Genomic DNA, 18,154 nt, shown 5'->3' on the forward strand with positions numbered 1-18,154 from the left:
TTGCATTCCCCTGTTCCCAAAGGATCATTGTTTGTTGTGAATTTGGAAGCATTTGATTTTGAGGAGAGATATGTGCCTGAGAATGTTCAATAGTTTTATATTAACTTTGTAGGCAGGGAATAGCCGCAATAAGCACTGTATCTTCCCTTCCCACATATTATTCTGAGACCTACACAGGCTGCACTGGAAGTTATAGACAGCTTTTTCTAGGGGAAGGGTTCTGGTCTAAAACTTATGTTCCCCCCTCTTTTGGAGTAGCACAAAAGCGTGTGGGCAACCATGTGAGGGCATTTTGCCCTATAGGGGGAAGTGGAGACCAGGATATTTAAGCTTCTTCCACCCCACACTCTCCCCTCTTTTCTTTAAGACACCCATCCTCCCACCCTTTGTAGTGTGAGCCTTTATAGGGGGACTGAGTAAGAAACCTATTTTTGGAGGGGTGACACTAATTGGCCCATGTATTCTCCTTTTTGCCTCTTTCAACTCTTGTGTGTTGTCTGTGTGACTGTGTAGTGGTGTTTTTGTTTGAATTGGGTTCATTGGCACTTGGTCCAGGTGGGTGAGTAGATTTAGGAAACAATCAATTTAATATCAGAGCCAGTGTGGGGTTTGGCTTGCAAGGCACATTGGGATGAATGTCAGTCAGCTGAGCCACAGTGTGAATGCTGGGTCCATACACTGGGAGCACACAGTGCCACTTTGGGGACAGAAGAGTTTCCTTGAACCTTGCTGCATGACCAAAGCATGACTCTGGCAGTTGGCTCAAGAAATGGGAGTGTTTAGATCCATTAATCCAGCTCATCTGGCCAGAACTAATTGGTTCTGTTAATTTATTTTAATTACATTGATTAGCTGTTACCCATCTTGTTGTCTCGAGCCTTCTTTTGGCGTGCTGGAAATTGGTCTAGCACCCCACAATATAGGTAGCGTGTGGTCTTGCAATTTTTAGTGCTAGGATGCTCCTGTTTGGGTATAGTTCTCTTGCTTCCCTGGGGAGGGAGTTTCAAGGATTGCCCCTGCTTGAGATTAGTGGTCTTAGAAGGGGAGCTGTTAGCATGGATGGGCAGAGAAGGACAGCAGTGCACCAGGAAATACATGCATGGAAGCAAGTTTATTGAGGTTAAGGGAAAAACTGAAGATAATCTCTATAGGGATGTTTATTTTGAAAGTGATGATTAACAACTGGAAATTTATGTTGAGGGATGGGGGAGGAGGGAATTATATCAGAAAGGCATCTGATGCCAAGGCAACTTCCTAGCAGACATAGTTCTGAAGTACCATCTCCTTCAGAGTTCTTGTTTGCAGACGAAGTTGTTCTGAACGCTGCAGGCTCTATCATTCCACTCCTGAAAACCTAAAATTCAAGACAAAAGATATAATTGAAGACATAACAAAATTTACTTGCCCAGTTGTTTATTGCCTCAATGCATGTAGTTTAGAGTAGGAATAAGGAATTGGAACTAAGATAGCAGGCTTGACCCCTAGCTGACCAATAATTTACAGGCCATTCACCTACAACACTTCAAAGTGTTACGTGCTCTTTAAGCCTAACCATTTCTTAAAGAAACATAGCAGAAAAATGATGGGATGATCCAAACCATAGTATGTGTGGCAACCACTGTTTTCTGGATAAAATATGCAAGTGATGATAATCACATGCAGTCAAAGTATGACGACTGACTGTAGAAAAACCATGCACCTTGTGGTGTGATTGAACGTGACCCTAAATGACTGGCAATGGGACCACTGCTGGCCTGGGCTACAGATATATTAAATTGAGAACCTTGAAACAGAGAAGCACCAGGCTGAGGGTTGCATCCACCCAACTCATACTTGGAGTCAAAAGGTAAAAGGTAAAGGTAAAGAACTCCTGGATGGTTAAGTCCAGTCAAAGGTGACTATGGGGTGTAGTGCTTATCTCTCTTCAGGCCGAGGGAGCCGACGTTTGTCCACAGGCAGCATGTCTAAACTGCTTCCGGCACAACGAGACACTGTGATGGAAGCCACAGTGCACAGAAATGCTATTTAGCTTCTCATCACAGTGGTACCTATTTATCTACTTGCACTGGTATGCTTTTGAGCTGCTAGAGTCTACCCAGATTGCGTTGATTTTGATGGTTCTAGTTTTAAAGGGAGATCATAGAACTGTAGAGCTGGAAAGGTCCCTGTGGATCATCTAGTCTAACCCCTGCAATACAAGAATATGCAGCTGTCCCATACAGGGATTGAATCTGCAACTTTGGGGTTATCAGCACCATGCTCTAACCCACTGAACAATTCCCCCCGTAGAAATCCTGGAAATTGATGAAGAGAACAGAATATAGTCAATTCTTTATATTAGTCCCTGCAAATGGCTTCCTTACCTGTGCTAAATAGCAGTTCCACACAATACTCTTTGTTGTCTGAGTTGCCTGGCTGATTTGGATACCAGTTTTGGTAATTGTAGGTTGATTCATCAGCCCACCTCCAACGCCCATTCTGCATGAAAGAGATGGAATAGATTGTGCAATCATTTGTAATGAGGAGTGCCAAGATCATGGGTATTGCCAGTTATGCTTGAGATATTAGAGGAGGAACCCCATAGAAAAGAATCAAAAAGTAGTGTATGAGATTCATCCTGAGTGATTTTCAAGATAAGGATGGAATGATGATTCTAAGAGCTCACTTCTCTGTGACAATGACCTGTCACAGAGTAAGTGAAAGCAACTCACCTGACGGGGATCATGGAGCCCAATCCAGACATGACTTGGTTTTTTCTGGTATGTGGCAATGTGCTTGGCCACCAAGGCTGCCTCTTTCTCAGTGAGAATGGAGGCAAGATGAGTCCCACGGCCATAACTTTGGCACTCAATCTAAGAATGGAGAAGAAATTAAAGATGATTTGCCAGCATTATCATATTCCACCAGTACAGATCAGGGAGAAATTCAATACAGAAATCCCATAACAGAAACTACAATAGAGAGATCAATTTTTTCAAAAGTAGGGTGTTCATGACTTGACTTTTGAAAAACAGGGGGTCCACAGTACTTAGCTAATTGGAAACCACAGCTTCAAGGGAACCAGAAATTCTGATAGGAATTTCACAAACATACATACAATTATTGTTTGGTAGGTGAGGCATGCTTCTTACCTCAGCTTCATACCATGACATCTCATAATCGAAATATGCATAGCAGTTGCCCTGGTTTTGCATCCAGTCCCTGGGGCAGGAGTTGGCCTTGGCTGTAAGGTAAGAGGAGAAAGGGAGGACCAAAGCCGTAAGAAGCTTGCTCTTTGTGAATACAATTGGATATTTTAAACTCAAAGGTACTGTTTTGAAAATCCTGCTCCTTTGTCTCAATAGCATGAACTGGGCTACTCTCTGTTGAAAATATAAGAAGTACTTTTTAATGACTGCTTAACTCCAAGCAGACTTCTGGGTAATTTGGTATTATGCTCACCTCCTGAGAAACAACTGGAGACCAGAATTCCAAGGTAAAAGCTGAACTTGATGGTGAATCCCATCATCCTGTTGACCTTTGGGAAAGAGGAACAGATCATAAGTGCAGCTGGTCTATTTGTTGATGGTCATTCATTCAAAGTGATGATGGAAGGAAGGGGTTTTAAATATTTTCTATATTTAAAATCACAATTCTTCTTTATTTGAGCTTCCAAAAAGTGGAAAGATTAGAGGAAGAAGAGGGAAAGAGAAAGAAAAGCAGGTGGGGCTGTGGGTTAAACCACAGAGCCTAGGACTTGCCAATCAGAAGGTCGGTGGTTCCAATCCCCGCGACGGGGTGAGCTCCCATTGCTCGGTCACTGCTCCTGCCAACCTAGCAGTTCAAAAGCACGTCAAAGTGCAAGTAGATAAATAGGTACCACTCTGGCGGGAAGGTAAACAGCGTTTCCGTGCGCTGTTCTGGTTCGCCAGAGTTGCTTAGTCATGCTGGCCAAATGACCCAGAAGCTGTACGCCGGCTCCCTTGGCCAATAAAGTGAGATGAGAGCTGCAACCCCAGAGTCGGCCATGACTGGACCTAATGGTCAGGGGTCTCTTTACCTTTACCTTATGTGTGCATAATATTACCTCAATACCCACCTTTCTAGAGTTGCTTGAAGCGAATGGTATCTGTGGGGACTTATATTGATCCACTTTTATATTATGAGCAGAGTAATACTAACAGTTTCATCTCTGCTGTGCTTGCAGGAGGTTTAGAAGAAACAGAGTTGCCTATCTTCTGGCAAATTAGAACTTTAATGGCAGAAGGGCTTGGATAGTTTGGTGAGCTGAGGTAGACCTCCACTGTTCATTCCCCAAAGTGAATGTCCTCAGGATGAAGGTGGCCTTCAATCCACTGGATCAAAGGTTTCACTGTTTGTCAAAGAGGAGCCAGGATTTGGTCCTCTTCAACACCTGCCTAGAGATGGTGTATTGAATACCCCCATCCCAATGGAGCCAATGACTAGTAAGTCACCTCAACCACAAATAACTTCTGCCATGGCTAGAGTCATGTTTGGAGGTGGAAGACAACTCACTAACTCGCACCACCCCATCCCATTTAGGATTGAACTAGAAGAGGGAAATCCCCTGGGGGGACTCGGGGGGACTTTGCTGGCAGAAAGGTGTGGATGGGTGGGTGTACTGCTAGTGATAGCCCCCAAACAAAATATAAATCAGTGACCACAGTGTCAAAAGTGAATTTGTGGTCACATCCAACTTACCCAAGTTCCGTTCCCTTCAAGTGATGGATATTTTTGCACAAGCAACGCTGTCTCCCCAGCTGCTGCCTACATTCTTATATAGCCCTTGAGGGGTGGGGCAGTTGTCCTTCTATGGAATACGGATAAATAGAGAAAAGGGTTATTACCAATTCCCCTGAAAACCACAAAATTTGCGTATTAGCATCCAAAGGATTTCTTTCTGTCAGGTGCTCGGAAAGTAAATACTCTAGATATGATCAACATACATAAACAGCATGAGAAAATAGGTCTTTATATAAGGTATATAAAGGAAATGCCAGTGGAATGGGTTTGCTTGTGGCAACCATGCTCAGGGAAAGCATATTGCAGTGCCTCATTGCTGTGTTGTAGTTCCTCATGCTAAGAAAGGCTGTTGCTATGTGCCTTATCACTATGTGCCTTTAGAAGATACATAATAGCTGTAGTTACAGGTAGGTAGCTATGTTGGTGTGCCATAGTCGAAACAAAATAAGTTAAATAAAATTTAAGAAATCAAAAAATCCTTCCAGTAGCACCTTAGAGACCAACTAAGTTAGTTATTAGTATGAGCTTTCGTGTGCATGCACATTCTTCAGATACACTGAAACAGAAGTCACCAGATTTGTCACCCAGGATGTTTTGCAAAAGGTTTTTTTGCTTGCCTATAGCATATTGTCTAGGAAATGCCTAATATGGAAAGGTAACAGAAATGCTAAGCTTTAGCAAGAAAAAGCAGAAGTAACCATTAATGGGCAAAGGAAGGGTGCTGTCCAGGCTAATCGGCTGATTTCTGGCACAATATATGAATATGTAATGCTTAAGGAAAAAGGTATAAAAGCCTTGGGCTCCATAGCTCAGGCCCCAGCCTTTGTGAGAATACTCCGCCATCCCTGTTGCTATCAGTAATAAATCTTACTTTCTATTTCTCCAACTAATGTGTTTGTGAGCCTTGAAAAGCCATCACACTACAGTTCCCGGGTGCAGTGCTACATCCTCAAAGTTGCACCCTTATTTCATGAGCTGCAAGGATGACACTCGACAAGACTTACCTGAATCTTTCATGTATAGTGTGTGTGCCTTGGAATGCTTTTGAGAACCCTCAGCCATATTTGAGGGATCTGTGGCAGGTGACTCCATGTGGCACAAATTCTGGGAAGCTACCTTTGTGAAGATCACTTCTGTAAAGCTGAACACATTTGTTATTCAGATGTTTGGTGATGTGTCATATTTGCATGAAAATGGGAAGAGCTGAGTACTTCACCTTCTTTACCTACCAATGTTCTTCAGGTACTCCCAGTGCAGGATTTACGTATAAGCTAAACAAGCTATAGCTTAGGGCCCAACTCTCTTGGGGGCCCCCAAAAAAAATTAAAGGAAAAACAACTGGATGTACATTTCCAAAATATAAGATTAAAAACCAATAAAATAAAACCTACATACAGCAACAGTGTTTTGTGTTGTGTAGGCTCCTATGATGTAAGTAATAGCCCCCGCCTGCTAGTCTGCTCCCTAATATATCACTGGTTTGCTCATTATTATATATATTTACACCTATTATTATTTCATGTTATAGCAAGTTTCTAGAGACTAGATTATAAGTCTTTGTAAACTGTGTTTCTAAAGGAACTTTTGTTATTGCCAAATGCCCATGTGTTTGCATTACAGTCATACCTCTACTTATGTATCCCCTTCTGGATATGGAATCTTCGGGTTACGGCCACGGCAAACGTTTCGGTGTGTGTGCATGCTCAGAAGCACTCAATCAAGCCATGTGCGGGCGCAGAAGCATGCCTCTATTTACATTATTTTCGGGGTCCAAACGGACCCCATGAACAAATTAATTTCGTAACCGGAGGGTCCACTGTTTTAAGTTTGTTATGAATAAAAAATCATTTTAAGTTAGAGCTTAATAATTATTTCACTATTAATATACTTCATCTTAATTGTATTTCACTATTGATATACTTCTTAATTGTATTTCAGTTCAAAAATTACTTTGATAAAATAAATATTTTGTTATGTGCAAATGGCTTTAGATACCTATTATGTCCATAAATTACCATATAGCATACATTCAACACAAAAAACAGTGACAATTTGTTGTTGACAAAGGACAGCTGGACATATAGAGGGCCCCATTACCTTCAGTAGCTTAGGACCTCATCAAACCCAAAACCGGCCCTGAGTACTCCCTGCCCTGGGTCAGGTCAAGTTGAGAGATTGTTAACAATTTAAAAATGATTGGAATATATTAAAAAAAAAATTGAAAAATTATCATAGAGAATTAAAAATGTTGACCGGTTTAGAATAACTGTTGTAAGGAAAAAATAGTAAAATATAATGGAATTAGGTTATTGAATACATGGATGTGCTAGAAGGGACAGTTGACTATGTAAAACTGAGGACCCAAGTAAAGTAAGAAGGGGATGGAAGTCAAATGCAAATGGATTATAAATGAATCAAATAAATATGTATTCTGTTTGCTTTTTCTAGGAGGAAATATTGTTTTGCCCTCATCCATAGGACTAGCCCCATATTTGGGCAGTTCTGCATTGCTAGCTCAGGTCCCAGAGTTTCCTCTGCAACAAGGGGGAGAAATGTGGTGCTTTTTTGTTATTGTCACTTTTTTCTTAGAGACTGGGGAACTTTCAGTCTTCTGGGCCCTCTACCTGCACTCTGAAATAGCTATTGCCCAAAATCACCTTATAATCCTCACTGGATTTGGGCCAAAAGTATCAAATACGGAGTATAAAAATACCAAAGTAAAATATTTACATCTGCAAGGTAATATTTGCAGGAGGCTAACTACCATCTGATATCAGATACTGGATGTCAAATATTGGGTATTTACAGTTCTGTGTATGCCCGCTTGACCAACTATGTTTTTATTTTATTTTTAAAACAAAATAACGATAAAAGATAATTAAAGCTACAAAACTATATAGTATATATGTAGATGGATAAACTTTTTGTTTTCCTAAAGTCTGTGTTAACCCATGTGTCACCGTGGTTTTGACAAATACATTCCAAGTATCATTCAATTTCTCCATGCATAATCTTTGTCTGAGGACAATCCCTTCATGGGTTTCAAGAGTTCTCATGTCATCTATCAATTGATCAAAGGGAGGCATATTTTTGTCTTTCCAATATATCAGTCTTTTTGCAGATGTGAGAGCATGGAGAATCCATTTATGCTGACCGATTGTCAAGTCCCACATATTAGGTATATAGTTTAAGATTATGTTATCTTCTGAAAATTTTAGCTCTTTCCCCACCATGGTATTTAAACATGCTAATATTATTTTTCCCAAAAAAATTGCCAATATCAGATTGCTGATGCAATAATGATATCCTAGAATCCAATTGACTCACTTCAATAGGACTCGTGCAGCCACATTCTACAGCAAATGAAGTTTTCTAGCTACCATGTAGGAATATTTTAGACCCATAAATTTATTTCAGTTGCATAATATTAGGGCTTTGTATCAGTCCTATTTCAACAACACATTGGCTGCTTAACATTCAATAGATTTTAAAATGTTTTTTGTGGGAGGTGGATTATTGGTTTGCCTTTGTGGAATGCCCTCCCATCAGATGTCAAGGAAATAAACAGCTATCTGACTTTTAGAAGACATCTGAAGGCAGCCCTGTTTAGGGAAGTTTTTAACGTTTGATGTTTTATCGTGCTTTTAATATTCTGTTGGGAGTCTCCCTTGCTAAGAAAGGCTGTTGCTATGTGCCTTATCACTATGTGCCTTAAGAAGATACATAATAGCTGTAGTTACAGGTAGGTAGTGTTGGGATCCGCAGGATACTGAGTAAGTCTGCAGGCTTCAACAGGATGATGCAATACTCTGTGAAGTGCTGGGTCAGAGTGATTCAGCAGGAGTGTGATTAATGTGATTGGCTGTCACCTGTTTTAAAAAGGTAAGCCTGTTCAACAGTAACTGTGGTGGTTGTGCTATGGTGTGGTGGTGCTGTGGTGGAGAGTATTCATTTTCCTTAAGGAGCAGGTACTCTGTATGGACTGTTTTTGTAAATACTTGTATATAGCTCACATTAAAAAGACTGCACTGAAAAGAAACCTGGGACTCTGAGCGTTTCGCTAAAAAGCGCCGCGAGGAATTTGTGACAGGTAGCTCTGTCTGTCTGCTGTAGTCGAAACAAAATAAATAAATAAAAAATAAAATAAAAATCCTTCCAGTAGCACCTTAAAGACCAACTAAGTTAGTTATTGGTATGAGCTTTCGTGTGCATGCACATTCTTCAGATACACTGAAACAGAAGTCACCAGACCCATATATATATGCATGCTGTGTTTGCATTCTGTGGTTGGCAGCTGTTGGATTGGGGGAGAATGACCTTGCTAACAGAAGGAGTGTGGACTTGTTGTCGAACATAAAAAGAGACTTGAATGCGTTTGCAGCCTGGTGTCCCAGAACGACGGTGTTCTGGTCCTCCTTCCTGAAGAGAACTTTTTGGTGCGGTGCGCAGAGCTGTATGGCCATTGAAAAAACCAGGAAACTCGTAAATCGGGCAGTGGCCCATTGGGTGCACTTCATGTATGGCCGAGTCATTTATCCGGATCGGCGACCAAGCCTTATACCGGAATGACGGGGTGTATCTATCGGATCTGGGGAACGACATTTGGTTAGATAGTGTCATCAAAAGCATCTGGGATTGGTTGCAGCTGTGAAGGTATTGGCGGCGAGCCTTTCGGTTCGGATGGCGTTTAGGCATTGGAATAATGTGTTGTGGTGTGTCGAAGTGCTAGGTGTGGCCATCGCCTATGCCTTCAATTTTTGGGTATTCCGTTAAAGGAATCCGGCGGTTGTGTATTCTGTCCGATGCCTGCTTGGCGGGAGGCCATGGCACGACCCTCGGTGACATCAGGGGTGAGCCTATAGTTGGATTAGCATCAACAGGCTCCACCCACTGGTGAATAAACCCACTTGTTTTAGAGATCCAATGCCTAAGCCAATACCTTTTCACTGCTGTAATCAATAAAGTTGTGGCCTTTCCTTGCCCATTAACCTTATATCACGTGTCCTTGTGTCTTCTTTTCACATTGCGGGGGTTGGGTCCTCAAACCACAAGGTAAAAATTGGATGGAAGCAGGTGCATTGACATTGGACCAACTGATAGATGGGGAAGATGAATTTTATACCTTTGCTATTTTAAGACAAAATATCATGTATCAGATGTAGCCCAATGGCAATATCTTAAATTGCAACATCTCCTAACATGTGTGTTTGGGCCGTCAGCACTTTCAGCTTCCAAGATACCTGAGATATTGGAGCAATTGGACAGCTCATTCAAAAATAAAAAGCTAGCAATTACTTTTTATAGATAGCAATACACAAGTTTGATATGCAGACTGTAAAAGATGATTGGAATAAAGAATTGGAACTTCCATTATTACCAAGAGTGGGAAAATGTACTAGCTTCAATACCTAAGGTGTCATTAGATTTAAAATTAAGACTAATACAACATAAAATAATATTTAGAGTTTATTGGACCCCTTTACGGTTGTATAAAAAAAAGGGTTAGCTAAGATAGCTCAGTGTTGGAGATGTGGCAAGGACAATGCCTCTCTAAATACATGTTTGTACAGTATTATTTACTTAACAAGTTTTGGAAGAAAGTGCTGGACTGTGTAACTATGACTGTGCAGAAAAAGTTAAATCGTTCAGCGTAGAATATTTTATTGAACTATATACCTGCAGTATGGCAACGATCAATGGGACAATGGAAATAGATTTTCCGTGCCCTGATGGTGGCCAAGAGGAGGAATATTGAGGAATTGGAAAAATAAAGATCTGATACCCTTCCATCGATGAACTGACAATATGACATCACTGGTGATTTATGAACTGACTGCTTACAGGCACAGACTCTGTATGGATAAATATGATGACATTTGGAATGAGCTTATACAAAATGTAGTAGGCTATTAGCATTTACATAAGCACTAGGACAATAACACTATACCAAATAATACAATAACACATGGGAATATCATTTATTGCTCTTTGGGGGGGTATATTTTCATTTGTATATGTATCTTTGTTGTTGTTTTCCTTCCTCTCACTTTTCCTTCAATCCCCCCCATTACTTTATTTCTTTTAACTGAAATCACCTTGATGAAATATAAATATTATGAAGCAGCACCTGTGAAGAAGCGGAAGCTGCCACTGCTACTGCTACCAATTTCCACCAGGGCTGGGGCAACAGGGCACCTGCAGTGGTGCCACCTCTTGACATTCTGCCACCCGAGGCAGCTGCTTCTTGGGTGGTCTGGGCCTGGAATGGAGATACACACACACAAACACTGGTGGGAACTGCAGCTATGCAACAGTACAGTTGCACAAATGTCTCAAATGTGTGTCTCAAATGCCTCAGTGTGTCTCAAATGTCCATCAACCAAATGTAGTTTTGAAATGAGCTGGCAAATGTTTGGTCATTGGTGTATTGCAGAATGCCACTGGCTGCCATTATGTGCATATATATGTTCTTTTTATTTGTAGGTCTATACTTCTCACTTTTTGGGACGTGGGTGGAGTTGTGGGTTAAACCACGGAGTCTAGGGTTTGCTGATCAGAAGGTCGGCGGTTCCAATCCCTGCGACGAGGTGAGCTCCCATTGCTTGGTCCCTGCTCCTGCCAACCTAGCAGTCGAAAGCACATCAAAGTGCAAGTAGATTAATAGGTACCACTCCGGTGGGAAGGTAAACGGCGTTTCCGTGTGCTGCTCTGGTTCACCAGAAGTGGCTTACTCATGCTGGCCATGTGACCTGAAAGCTGTATGCCGGCTCCCTCGGCCAATAAAGCGAGATGAGCACCGCAATTAGAAAATAAATTTAATACAGTTCATTTTAGGGTGGGTGTGTTCCTGCACTGTGGTCTAAACCACTGAGCCTCTGGGGCTTGCTGATCAGAAGGTTGGAAGTTTGAATCTCCCTGATGGAGAGAGTTCCAGTTGCTCCGTCCCAGTTCCTGACAACCTAGCAGTTTGAAAGCACACCAGTGCAAGTAGATAAATAGGTACTGCTATGGCAGGAAGGTAAACAGCGTTTCCATGCACTCTGGCTTCCAACACAGTGTCCAGTTGCACCAGAAGCAGTTTAGTCATACTGGCCACATGACCCGGAAAGCTATCTGTGGACAAACACTGGCTCCCTCGGCCTGAAAGCAAGATGAGCGCCACAACCCCATAGTCACTTTTGACTGGACTTAACTGTCCAGGGGTCCTTTACCTTTTTACCTTTTACCGTTGAATTTATGTTATGTAATTTTTACTAATGTTTTTGCATGTTGACAGTCTCATTTGTTCCTTTCTTAGATTTACTGAAAGCAAACAACTTCTATAACAGCACTATGAGCAGTTTAGGTATGCAGTTCTGTGTTGTTAATAATTTACGTTTGCATGCAAATCAATTTAATTTTTAGTGCAAACTTCCTTATTTGTTTATTACCTATGTACACAAAATTATTCTGCAGAATATAACTTCCTTTTAAATGGCACAACAAATATGTAACCAATTGAAAAGCGGTAGGTGTCTGCCATCAAAAATGAGAAAGTGGAAATGTGTATAGTACTCACCGGAACTTGATTTAGCAGTACTAAAAGTGACTGGCAACTTCACAGCCCTCCAGCACTTGGAAGCCAAAATCTGGGGTGCCATTTTCCCAGACACCATCTTCCCATTTTTTAATCGCAGAAGCACAATGGCCATTTTGATTGCTGCAATCTCTCACATTTCCATGCCACAGTTGCTGCCCTTTTTTCACCCATGGCTCCCAAAAAATGAGCATTTTGAGGAGCCACACAAGATTGGGGAAAATCGTGCTACAAAATCTTATGAGATCATGGTAACCAAAATGGCCGCCATTCTCTCGTGATAAAAAAAACAACAGGATGCCCCGGTTTTTCCAGGACATTTGCAAGGTATGCATTCTCCATGTTAAAAACCACTGTCTTCTCTGTGAAAGCATGGATAGCACATGATTTAGCATGTAGCACATGATTTAACAATTCTGCAAGTGGTTGCCAGCCAGCAGCCTCCTCCTTAAAACCACTTTTTTCAGTACACTTGTCACCCCCCTTCACAGTAGTGTAGATTCTTGATCTGTGTATGCCAGGGGTGCCCAAACTTATTTCAAAGAGGGCCAGATTTGATGAAGCTTTTTTGAGGATTGAAGTTTTTACCCCAAAGTTGGTGAGCTTCTGAAGGATTTTACCCCGGGACATATTTTACCACAGGGGCCGGATTAATTCGTGAGCTTTTTAATTTTTTGATTAATTGGTGAACTTTGTAAAGGATTTTACCCCAGGACATATACTGCCACAGGGGCCGGATTAATTCATCGTGACTAGGCCCTCGTAACGGACTTGGGACATGCCTGGTGTCAGTGGCGGAGGAACCCTCTCTGGCACCCGGGGGGCACCGAGGGGCGGGGCAAACTGCCTGGCGATGCACACGCAATGTCCGTACAGACTACGCACGTGCTGCAGCCCATACGGTTGCCGTGTGAGCGGCAGCCCGTAAGGATACTGTGTGAGCAGCACCCCGTACGGACTGCGCATGCATGGCAGCCCATACGGACGCAACTCGAGCGGCACCCATATTAGTTGTGCGTGCGCCCTCGGCCACTCTACAGCTGGGGGGAGGCAGCGGCCCATCTTGTCACACACCCCCAGAGTGGTGCCCAGGCAATCCGCCCCCTCCGCCCCCTTCATATGCGCCATCTGGTGTATGCAATATGATGTTTACTAAGCTTATTGGTTGTTACCTATGAGACGAGAAGAGGAGTATGATGCCACATAGTGAACACTGGAGAGCAGCAGTGGGCCACCTATGTGAGAGGTGTAGCTACCAATATATCCTCCTTTCAAAGCTAAAGCAATTTTTAAGCAATTGACCTCGGAAATGTGATAATTGTAGAGAAACTATTGTATCAAATTAAAGCATATGGAATATCAGATTATAATATGCCACCCAAAGAGCATGTATTTGTTTGCAAATATGCTCCACATCTGGGTTCAGCTGGTAGCAATGAGGTCACTATAGTTCATTGACTCAGCTGCTGAAATGCTATGGAAGGTTCTGAGATTTTTATTTTTTTGGTTTTTTATTCCTGTCAGCTCAAAAGGACAAAAGACAGATTAGGCTATTGGTAGGAAGGGAGTGTAAGGAAAGGAGGGAGGCAACACTTTCTTTATCTAGCTATTAAAATTAGTGCCAAGGCACAAATAGGGATGGACAAATCTGTTCATATAAATTTCTCCCAGGTTCTCATTGTTCCAGTCTTAAATCCTGCTCCAGTTTATTATTATTATTTCCAGTTAATCAGCATTTTAGTACATATTTCCTCAATATACACATTTTTGCAAGCAGTACCCCCCGAATACAATACATTTCTGTATATAATTTTCACAGATATGTGCATTTTTATGCTCACATTCCCTTAGTACAGTGGTACCTCGGGTTACATACGCTTCAGGTTACATATGCTTCAGGTTACAGACTCCGCTAACCCAGAAATAGTGCTTCAGGTTAAGAACTTTGCTTCAGGATGAGAACAGAAATCATGCTCCGGCAGTGCGGCAGCAGCAGGAGGCCCCATTAGCTAAAGTGGTGCTTCAGGTTAAGAACAGCTTCAGGTTAAGTACGGACCTCCAGAACAAATTAAGTACTTAACCCGAGGTACCACTGTATACTCATTTTGGTCAGCATAACTCGGATGAAGAGCTGTACTGCAAAATTCAGAGAAGTATGTATTTCGAATGTTTTGGTTCCCATGCAGTTTTGGAAGATGTGAATTAGGTCGTGCCACATTAAAATGTGAATCAAAATGAATTTGTCATCCATCCCTTGGTGGAACAAACATGGCATGTTTATACCTCTGCTTATAAATCTGATGTTGTTTGGTGAAAATGCTGAGGAGAGGGACGCAACAGGTGATGCTTTCATTATCATGGTGGAAAGACGGAAAAGATACCCATAGAGGCCAAAAGGAAAAGGGATGAAGAAATATCACCCAAAGGTATTTCCCATAGCTGCTTCTTGAAGAACTACAGTTCCCAGGGTTCCCTGGGAAAGAAAATGACTCTTGGAGAAGCAAAAGTTTGTATTGTGGATATGTTACAGAGATACATCGAGGTGAAAGCATGCAGGATAATAGAACCGAGTTTGGGCCAAAATGTCCAACAGCTTCTGGCTTTTGTAGATGGAGGATGAGTTGCATCACCATTTGCCTATGTCCTTTGAGTCACATAGTGAGTCGGATGGTTGCCGGTGCAGGTCACACGAATGCGTAAGTGTGCGGGTTTGCCACTGTACCTGCAGTTGTAAGGAGGTGGGCCACCTGTGTATCTGCAGAGGACCATATCGAAGGAGTCTGTGCTATCAAAGTAGTTACTTGAAGGAGTCCCTCTCCCTCTGCACACTTGCACGACACTTATGGGGAAGTCGTTGATGAAGGTACTTGTCTCTTTGCAAACATATCGAGTCATCCCTCTCTGCATCATCATCAGCGTGCAGTAGGTGTCAGGGTGGGAAGTTGGGTAGCTTTTGGGGTAATCTATGTGCTTCCAAACAAAAGCTTCTCGGGACTGTCCTTCACCAGACCGCACAAGCAGAAGCCCAAGAAGGATGGCCAGATGCGCCAGCAATGAGCAGGAGACCTTGGAGGACCACATGGTGGGGGCTTGGAATCTACAGAGAGGAGGAGGAGGAGGAGGAGGAGGAGGAGGAGGAGGAGGAGGAGGAATAAATGGGGGAATGTTAAAGTGATGCCTATTTGTGTAAGATGAAAACAAGGCTATATACAAAATGAGGTGGTAGAAGTCTAGAGTGAACCATTTCAGGCTTCAGGTAGTAGTGCTGGTGGGCTGAAATTAGGGATAAGGGAGAAATAAGATTCAGTTCACATTTAAAAGCGAATCCATGAACTCTAGGCTGTCTGAAACAGAATACAAACAAAAACGCTGCTGTCCTTTGAAATTCACATTTCCCCCGAATTTTGCAATGCAGCTGTTGTTGTTGTTAGTAAAAATTCTATACCACCCTTCATCCAAAGATCACAGGGTGGTTTACAATATAAAGACACAAAAATACATACCACAATAACAAACATTAAACATATTTCCATAATCAGGGAAAGAAACACCAATGAGAGGGGTGTAGATAGAGCCAGTGGTGGAGAAAACTTAGCAGGTACAGTGGTACCTCAGGTTACAGACGCTTCAGGTTACAGATGCTTCAAGTTACAGTTACAGACTCCGCTAACCCAGAAATAGTACCTTGGGTTAAGAACTTTGCTTCAGGATGAGAACAGAAATCACACAACGGCGGCACAATGGCAGCGGGAGGCCTCATTAGCTAAGGTGGTGCTTCAGGTTAAGAACAGTTTCAGGTTAAGAACGGACCTCCGGAATGAATTAAGTACTTAACCCGAGGTACCACTGTAATATTGTTTATCTTCACCTGCTGATTTCTGCAAATCTTGTTACTACTGAAAGGTACCAAGGGACTCTATATGCAAAGAACAGACTCAGAGCAAGGCTGATTAAGATGATTTCCTACTTACCGTATATATAAGAAAGAATGGCAGCAACAAGAGTAACTTTTCAGGTGGGAAATGACTTTATCCTGGTCTCCTCTGATCACTTACGCTTAGTGAGATCCCACTTATATTCCATAAGGTTGAAGAATCTCTCTTCAGCACGCAAGCTTTTGAGTGGCAATGTGACTGCTCTCTTCTTGTAAATATGGATCTCTTCCAATGTAGTTAGGCACTCTCCCAGCTCTGAATTGGGAAATTCTTACTTTTCAACTTCATTCATTGGTCAAGGGACTCTTGAGTATATATATCCACCTGATGTTTATCTCACTCAGTGCAGATCTCAGAGGCTTATTGGAGAGTTTCCACAACTAACGGTGCAGCAACGGTGGACAAATAGCAGCTGATGCCCCAACCAATTTTAATCTTAATATTTCTGCATGTTGAATGTAAGATGAGCCCTGGTGGGTCAGATATGCATCAGGCTGCCTTCTGGAGTGCCTAGAGAGGGAACCAAATGCTCCCAACAACTTCAACACCTCCAACTATCCAGAAGGCACTCCCAAAAGTATGACGGGGGGAGACCAAGGCACGGGGCTATACCAGGGTGATGATGGGCCAGAAAATATGGAACAAATGTTTTCTTCTGGGTAGATATGGATAAGCTTTCACTGTTGACTTCTAGAGAGCCTAGAGAGGGAAATGAATGCTGGCAACACAACAAGAAAGAAGCCTGTGGACAATAATTTATCAGTGAGATGATGTGTCAGAATGTATTAACAGCTGGAACAACTGTAGGCACCATTATTTGAGCAAATGATCCTGGCCCTTTAAAAGAAAAAAAAAAAAGAAAGAAAAAGAAACTCCAATGCTCTACTTGTTCAGGTTTCACACTTGGCAGGCTTCACTGGGACTGCTCTTATCTACTTATCTGCCCAATTTCCAGAGATGTTCAGCCCTGAAAAACAGTGACAACAACCAAGAGTTCAGAGTACAAGCACTTCTCAGCTAAGCCAACAAAATGCCTGGGGTATTTAAATATCATCTGATACTTAGTGATGTAGGATTGTAATTTGATATACTGGTTTTCTGTTGCCATTCCATTCTGCAACTCTCCCCCCCCCCCCGCCCTTTTCTTTTCTTTTCTGGACAAGGATAGGTGGATTTGACTGACTGAATCCAAAGAATGCTCACTAATGGTTCCTCATCAACACAGAATGCTCACTAATGCTCACTAATGGAAGAAAGTGACAAGTGGGGTGCTGCACAGTTCTTTCCTGGTCCCGTTGTTTATGAATTACTTGGATGCAGGAATTGAGATTATGCTCATCACATCTGGGAGGGGTAGCTAATGCCACAGAATACAGAACTGGGATTCAATATGACTTTAAGAGATTGGATAAATGGGCCGAAATATCACCATCATCATCATCATGATATATCCTACCTAAGCTACTCTGGGAGGCTTCCAACTGAATATAAATAATAATAATAAAAGATCAAACATTAGAAACTCCCCAATATAGGGCTAACTTCAGATGTCTTTATAAAGTTGTATAATTATTTGTCTCTTTAGCATCTGATGGGAGGGCAGCACCACCAAGAAGGCCCTCTCCCTGGCCCCCTGTAACTTCATTTCTTGTAGTGAGGGAACCACCAGAAGGCCTTCAGGACTGGACCTGGTATCTGGGCTGAATGATGGGGATGGAGATGCTCTTTCAGGTATACAGGGCCAAAACCATTTAGGGCTTTAAAGGTTGGCACCTACCCTTTGAATTTTGCTTGGAAATATACTGTGAGCCACTGTAAATCTTTTAGAACTGGTGTTATATGTTCCCGGTATCTGCTCGCAGTCACCAGTCTGGAAGTTGCATTCAAGATTAGTTGTAGT

At 42.2% G+C, this 18,154-nt stretch overlaps 2 protein-coding genes and 1 pseudogene across 4 annotated transcripts in view; all 3 read right to left on the bottom strand.

The window, feature by feature from the left end:
- LOC310829302 (angiogenin-2-like) overlaps positions 1-18,154 on the bottom strand; it is a 98,160-nt gene that overhangs the window by 17,559 nt on the left and 62,447 nt on the right. The window lies entirely within an intron of this gene.
- Positions 1,093-16,506, bottom strand: LOC310829289 (C-type lectin BpLec-like). Of its 2 annotated transcripts, none has more exons than XM_083707591.1 (6): positions 16,291-16,506; positions 3,442-3,517; positions 3,132-3,223; positions 2,712-2,852; positions 2,364-2,478; positions 1,093-1,354 (listed from the first exon to the last, which is right to left on the bottom strand). In XM_083707591.1, exons 2-6 carry the CDS (start codon positions 3,506-3,508, stop codon positions 1,287-1,289), a joined length of 483 nt encoding a protein of 160 aa, XP_083563717.1. In that variant the 5' UTR covers positions 3,509-3,517; positions 16,291-16,506; the 3' UTR covers positions 1,093-1,286. The 2 variants fall into 2 exon arrangements, with proteins under 2 accessions (XP_083563717.1, XP_083563718.1); XM_083707592.1 differs by lacking the exon at positions 16,291-16,506 and adding an exon at positions 4,702-4,819.
- LOC310830436 (ribonuclease pancreatic pseudogene) lies at positions 14,957-15,400 on the bottom strand (annotated as a pseudogene). The gene has a single exon. The product of its transcript is annotated as a ribonuclease pancreatic pseudogene (transcript).

Source organism: Podarcis gaigeae (genome assembly GCF_964106915.1).
Source record: "Podarcis gaigeae genome assembly, chromosome: 13".
Taxonomy (NCBI): Eukaryota; Metazoa; Chordata; class Lepidosauria; order Squamata; family Lacertidae; genus Podarcis; species Podarcis gaigeae.

Bases quoted from the DNA above. Each gene is read 5' to 3' on its own strand.
- LOC310829289 (XM_083707591.1), bottom strand. From the start codon at position 3,508: ATGATGGGATTCACCATCAAGTTCAGCTTTTACCTTGGAATTCTGGTC. The intron at 2,853-3,131 runs GTAAGAAGCATG...CTCCATTCTTAG, and splicing joins TGTCATGGTATGAAGCTGAG to ATTGAGTGCCAAAGTTATGG. The intron at 2,479-2,711 runs GTGAGTTGCTTT...TCTTTCATGCAG, and splicing joins GGCTCCATGATCCCCGTCAG to AATGGGCGTTGGAGGTGGGC.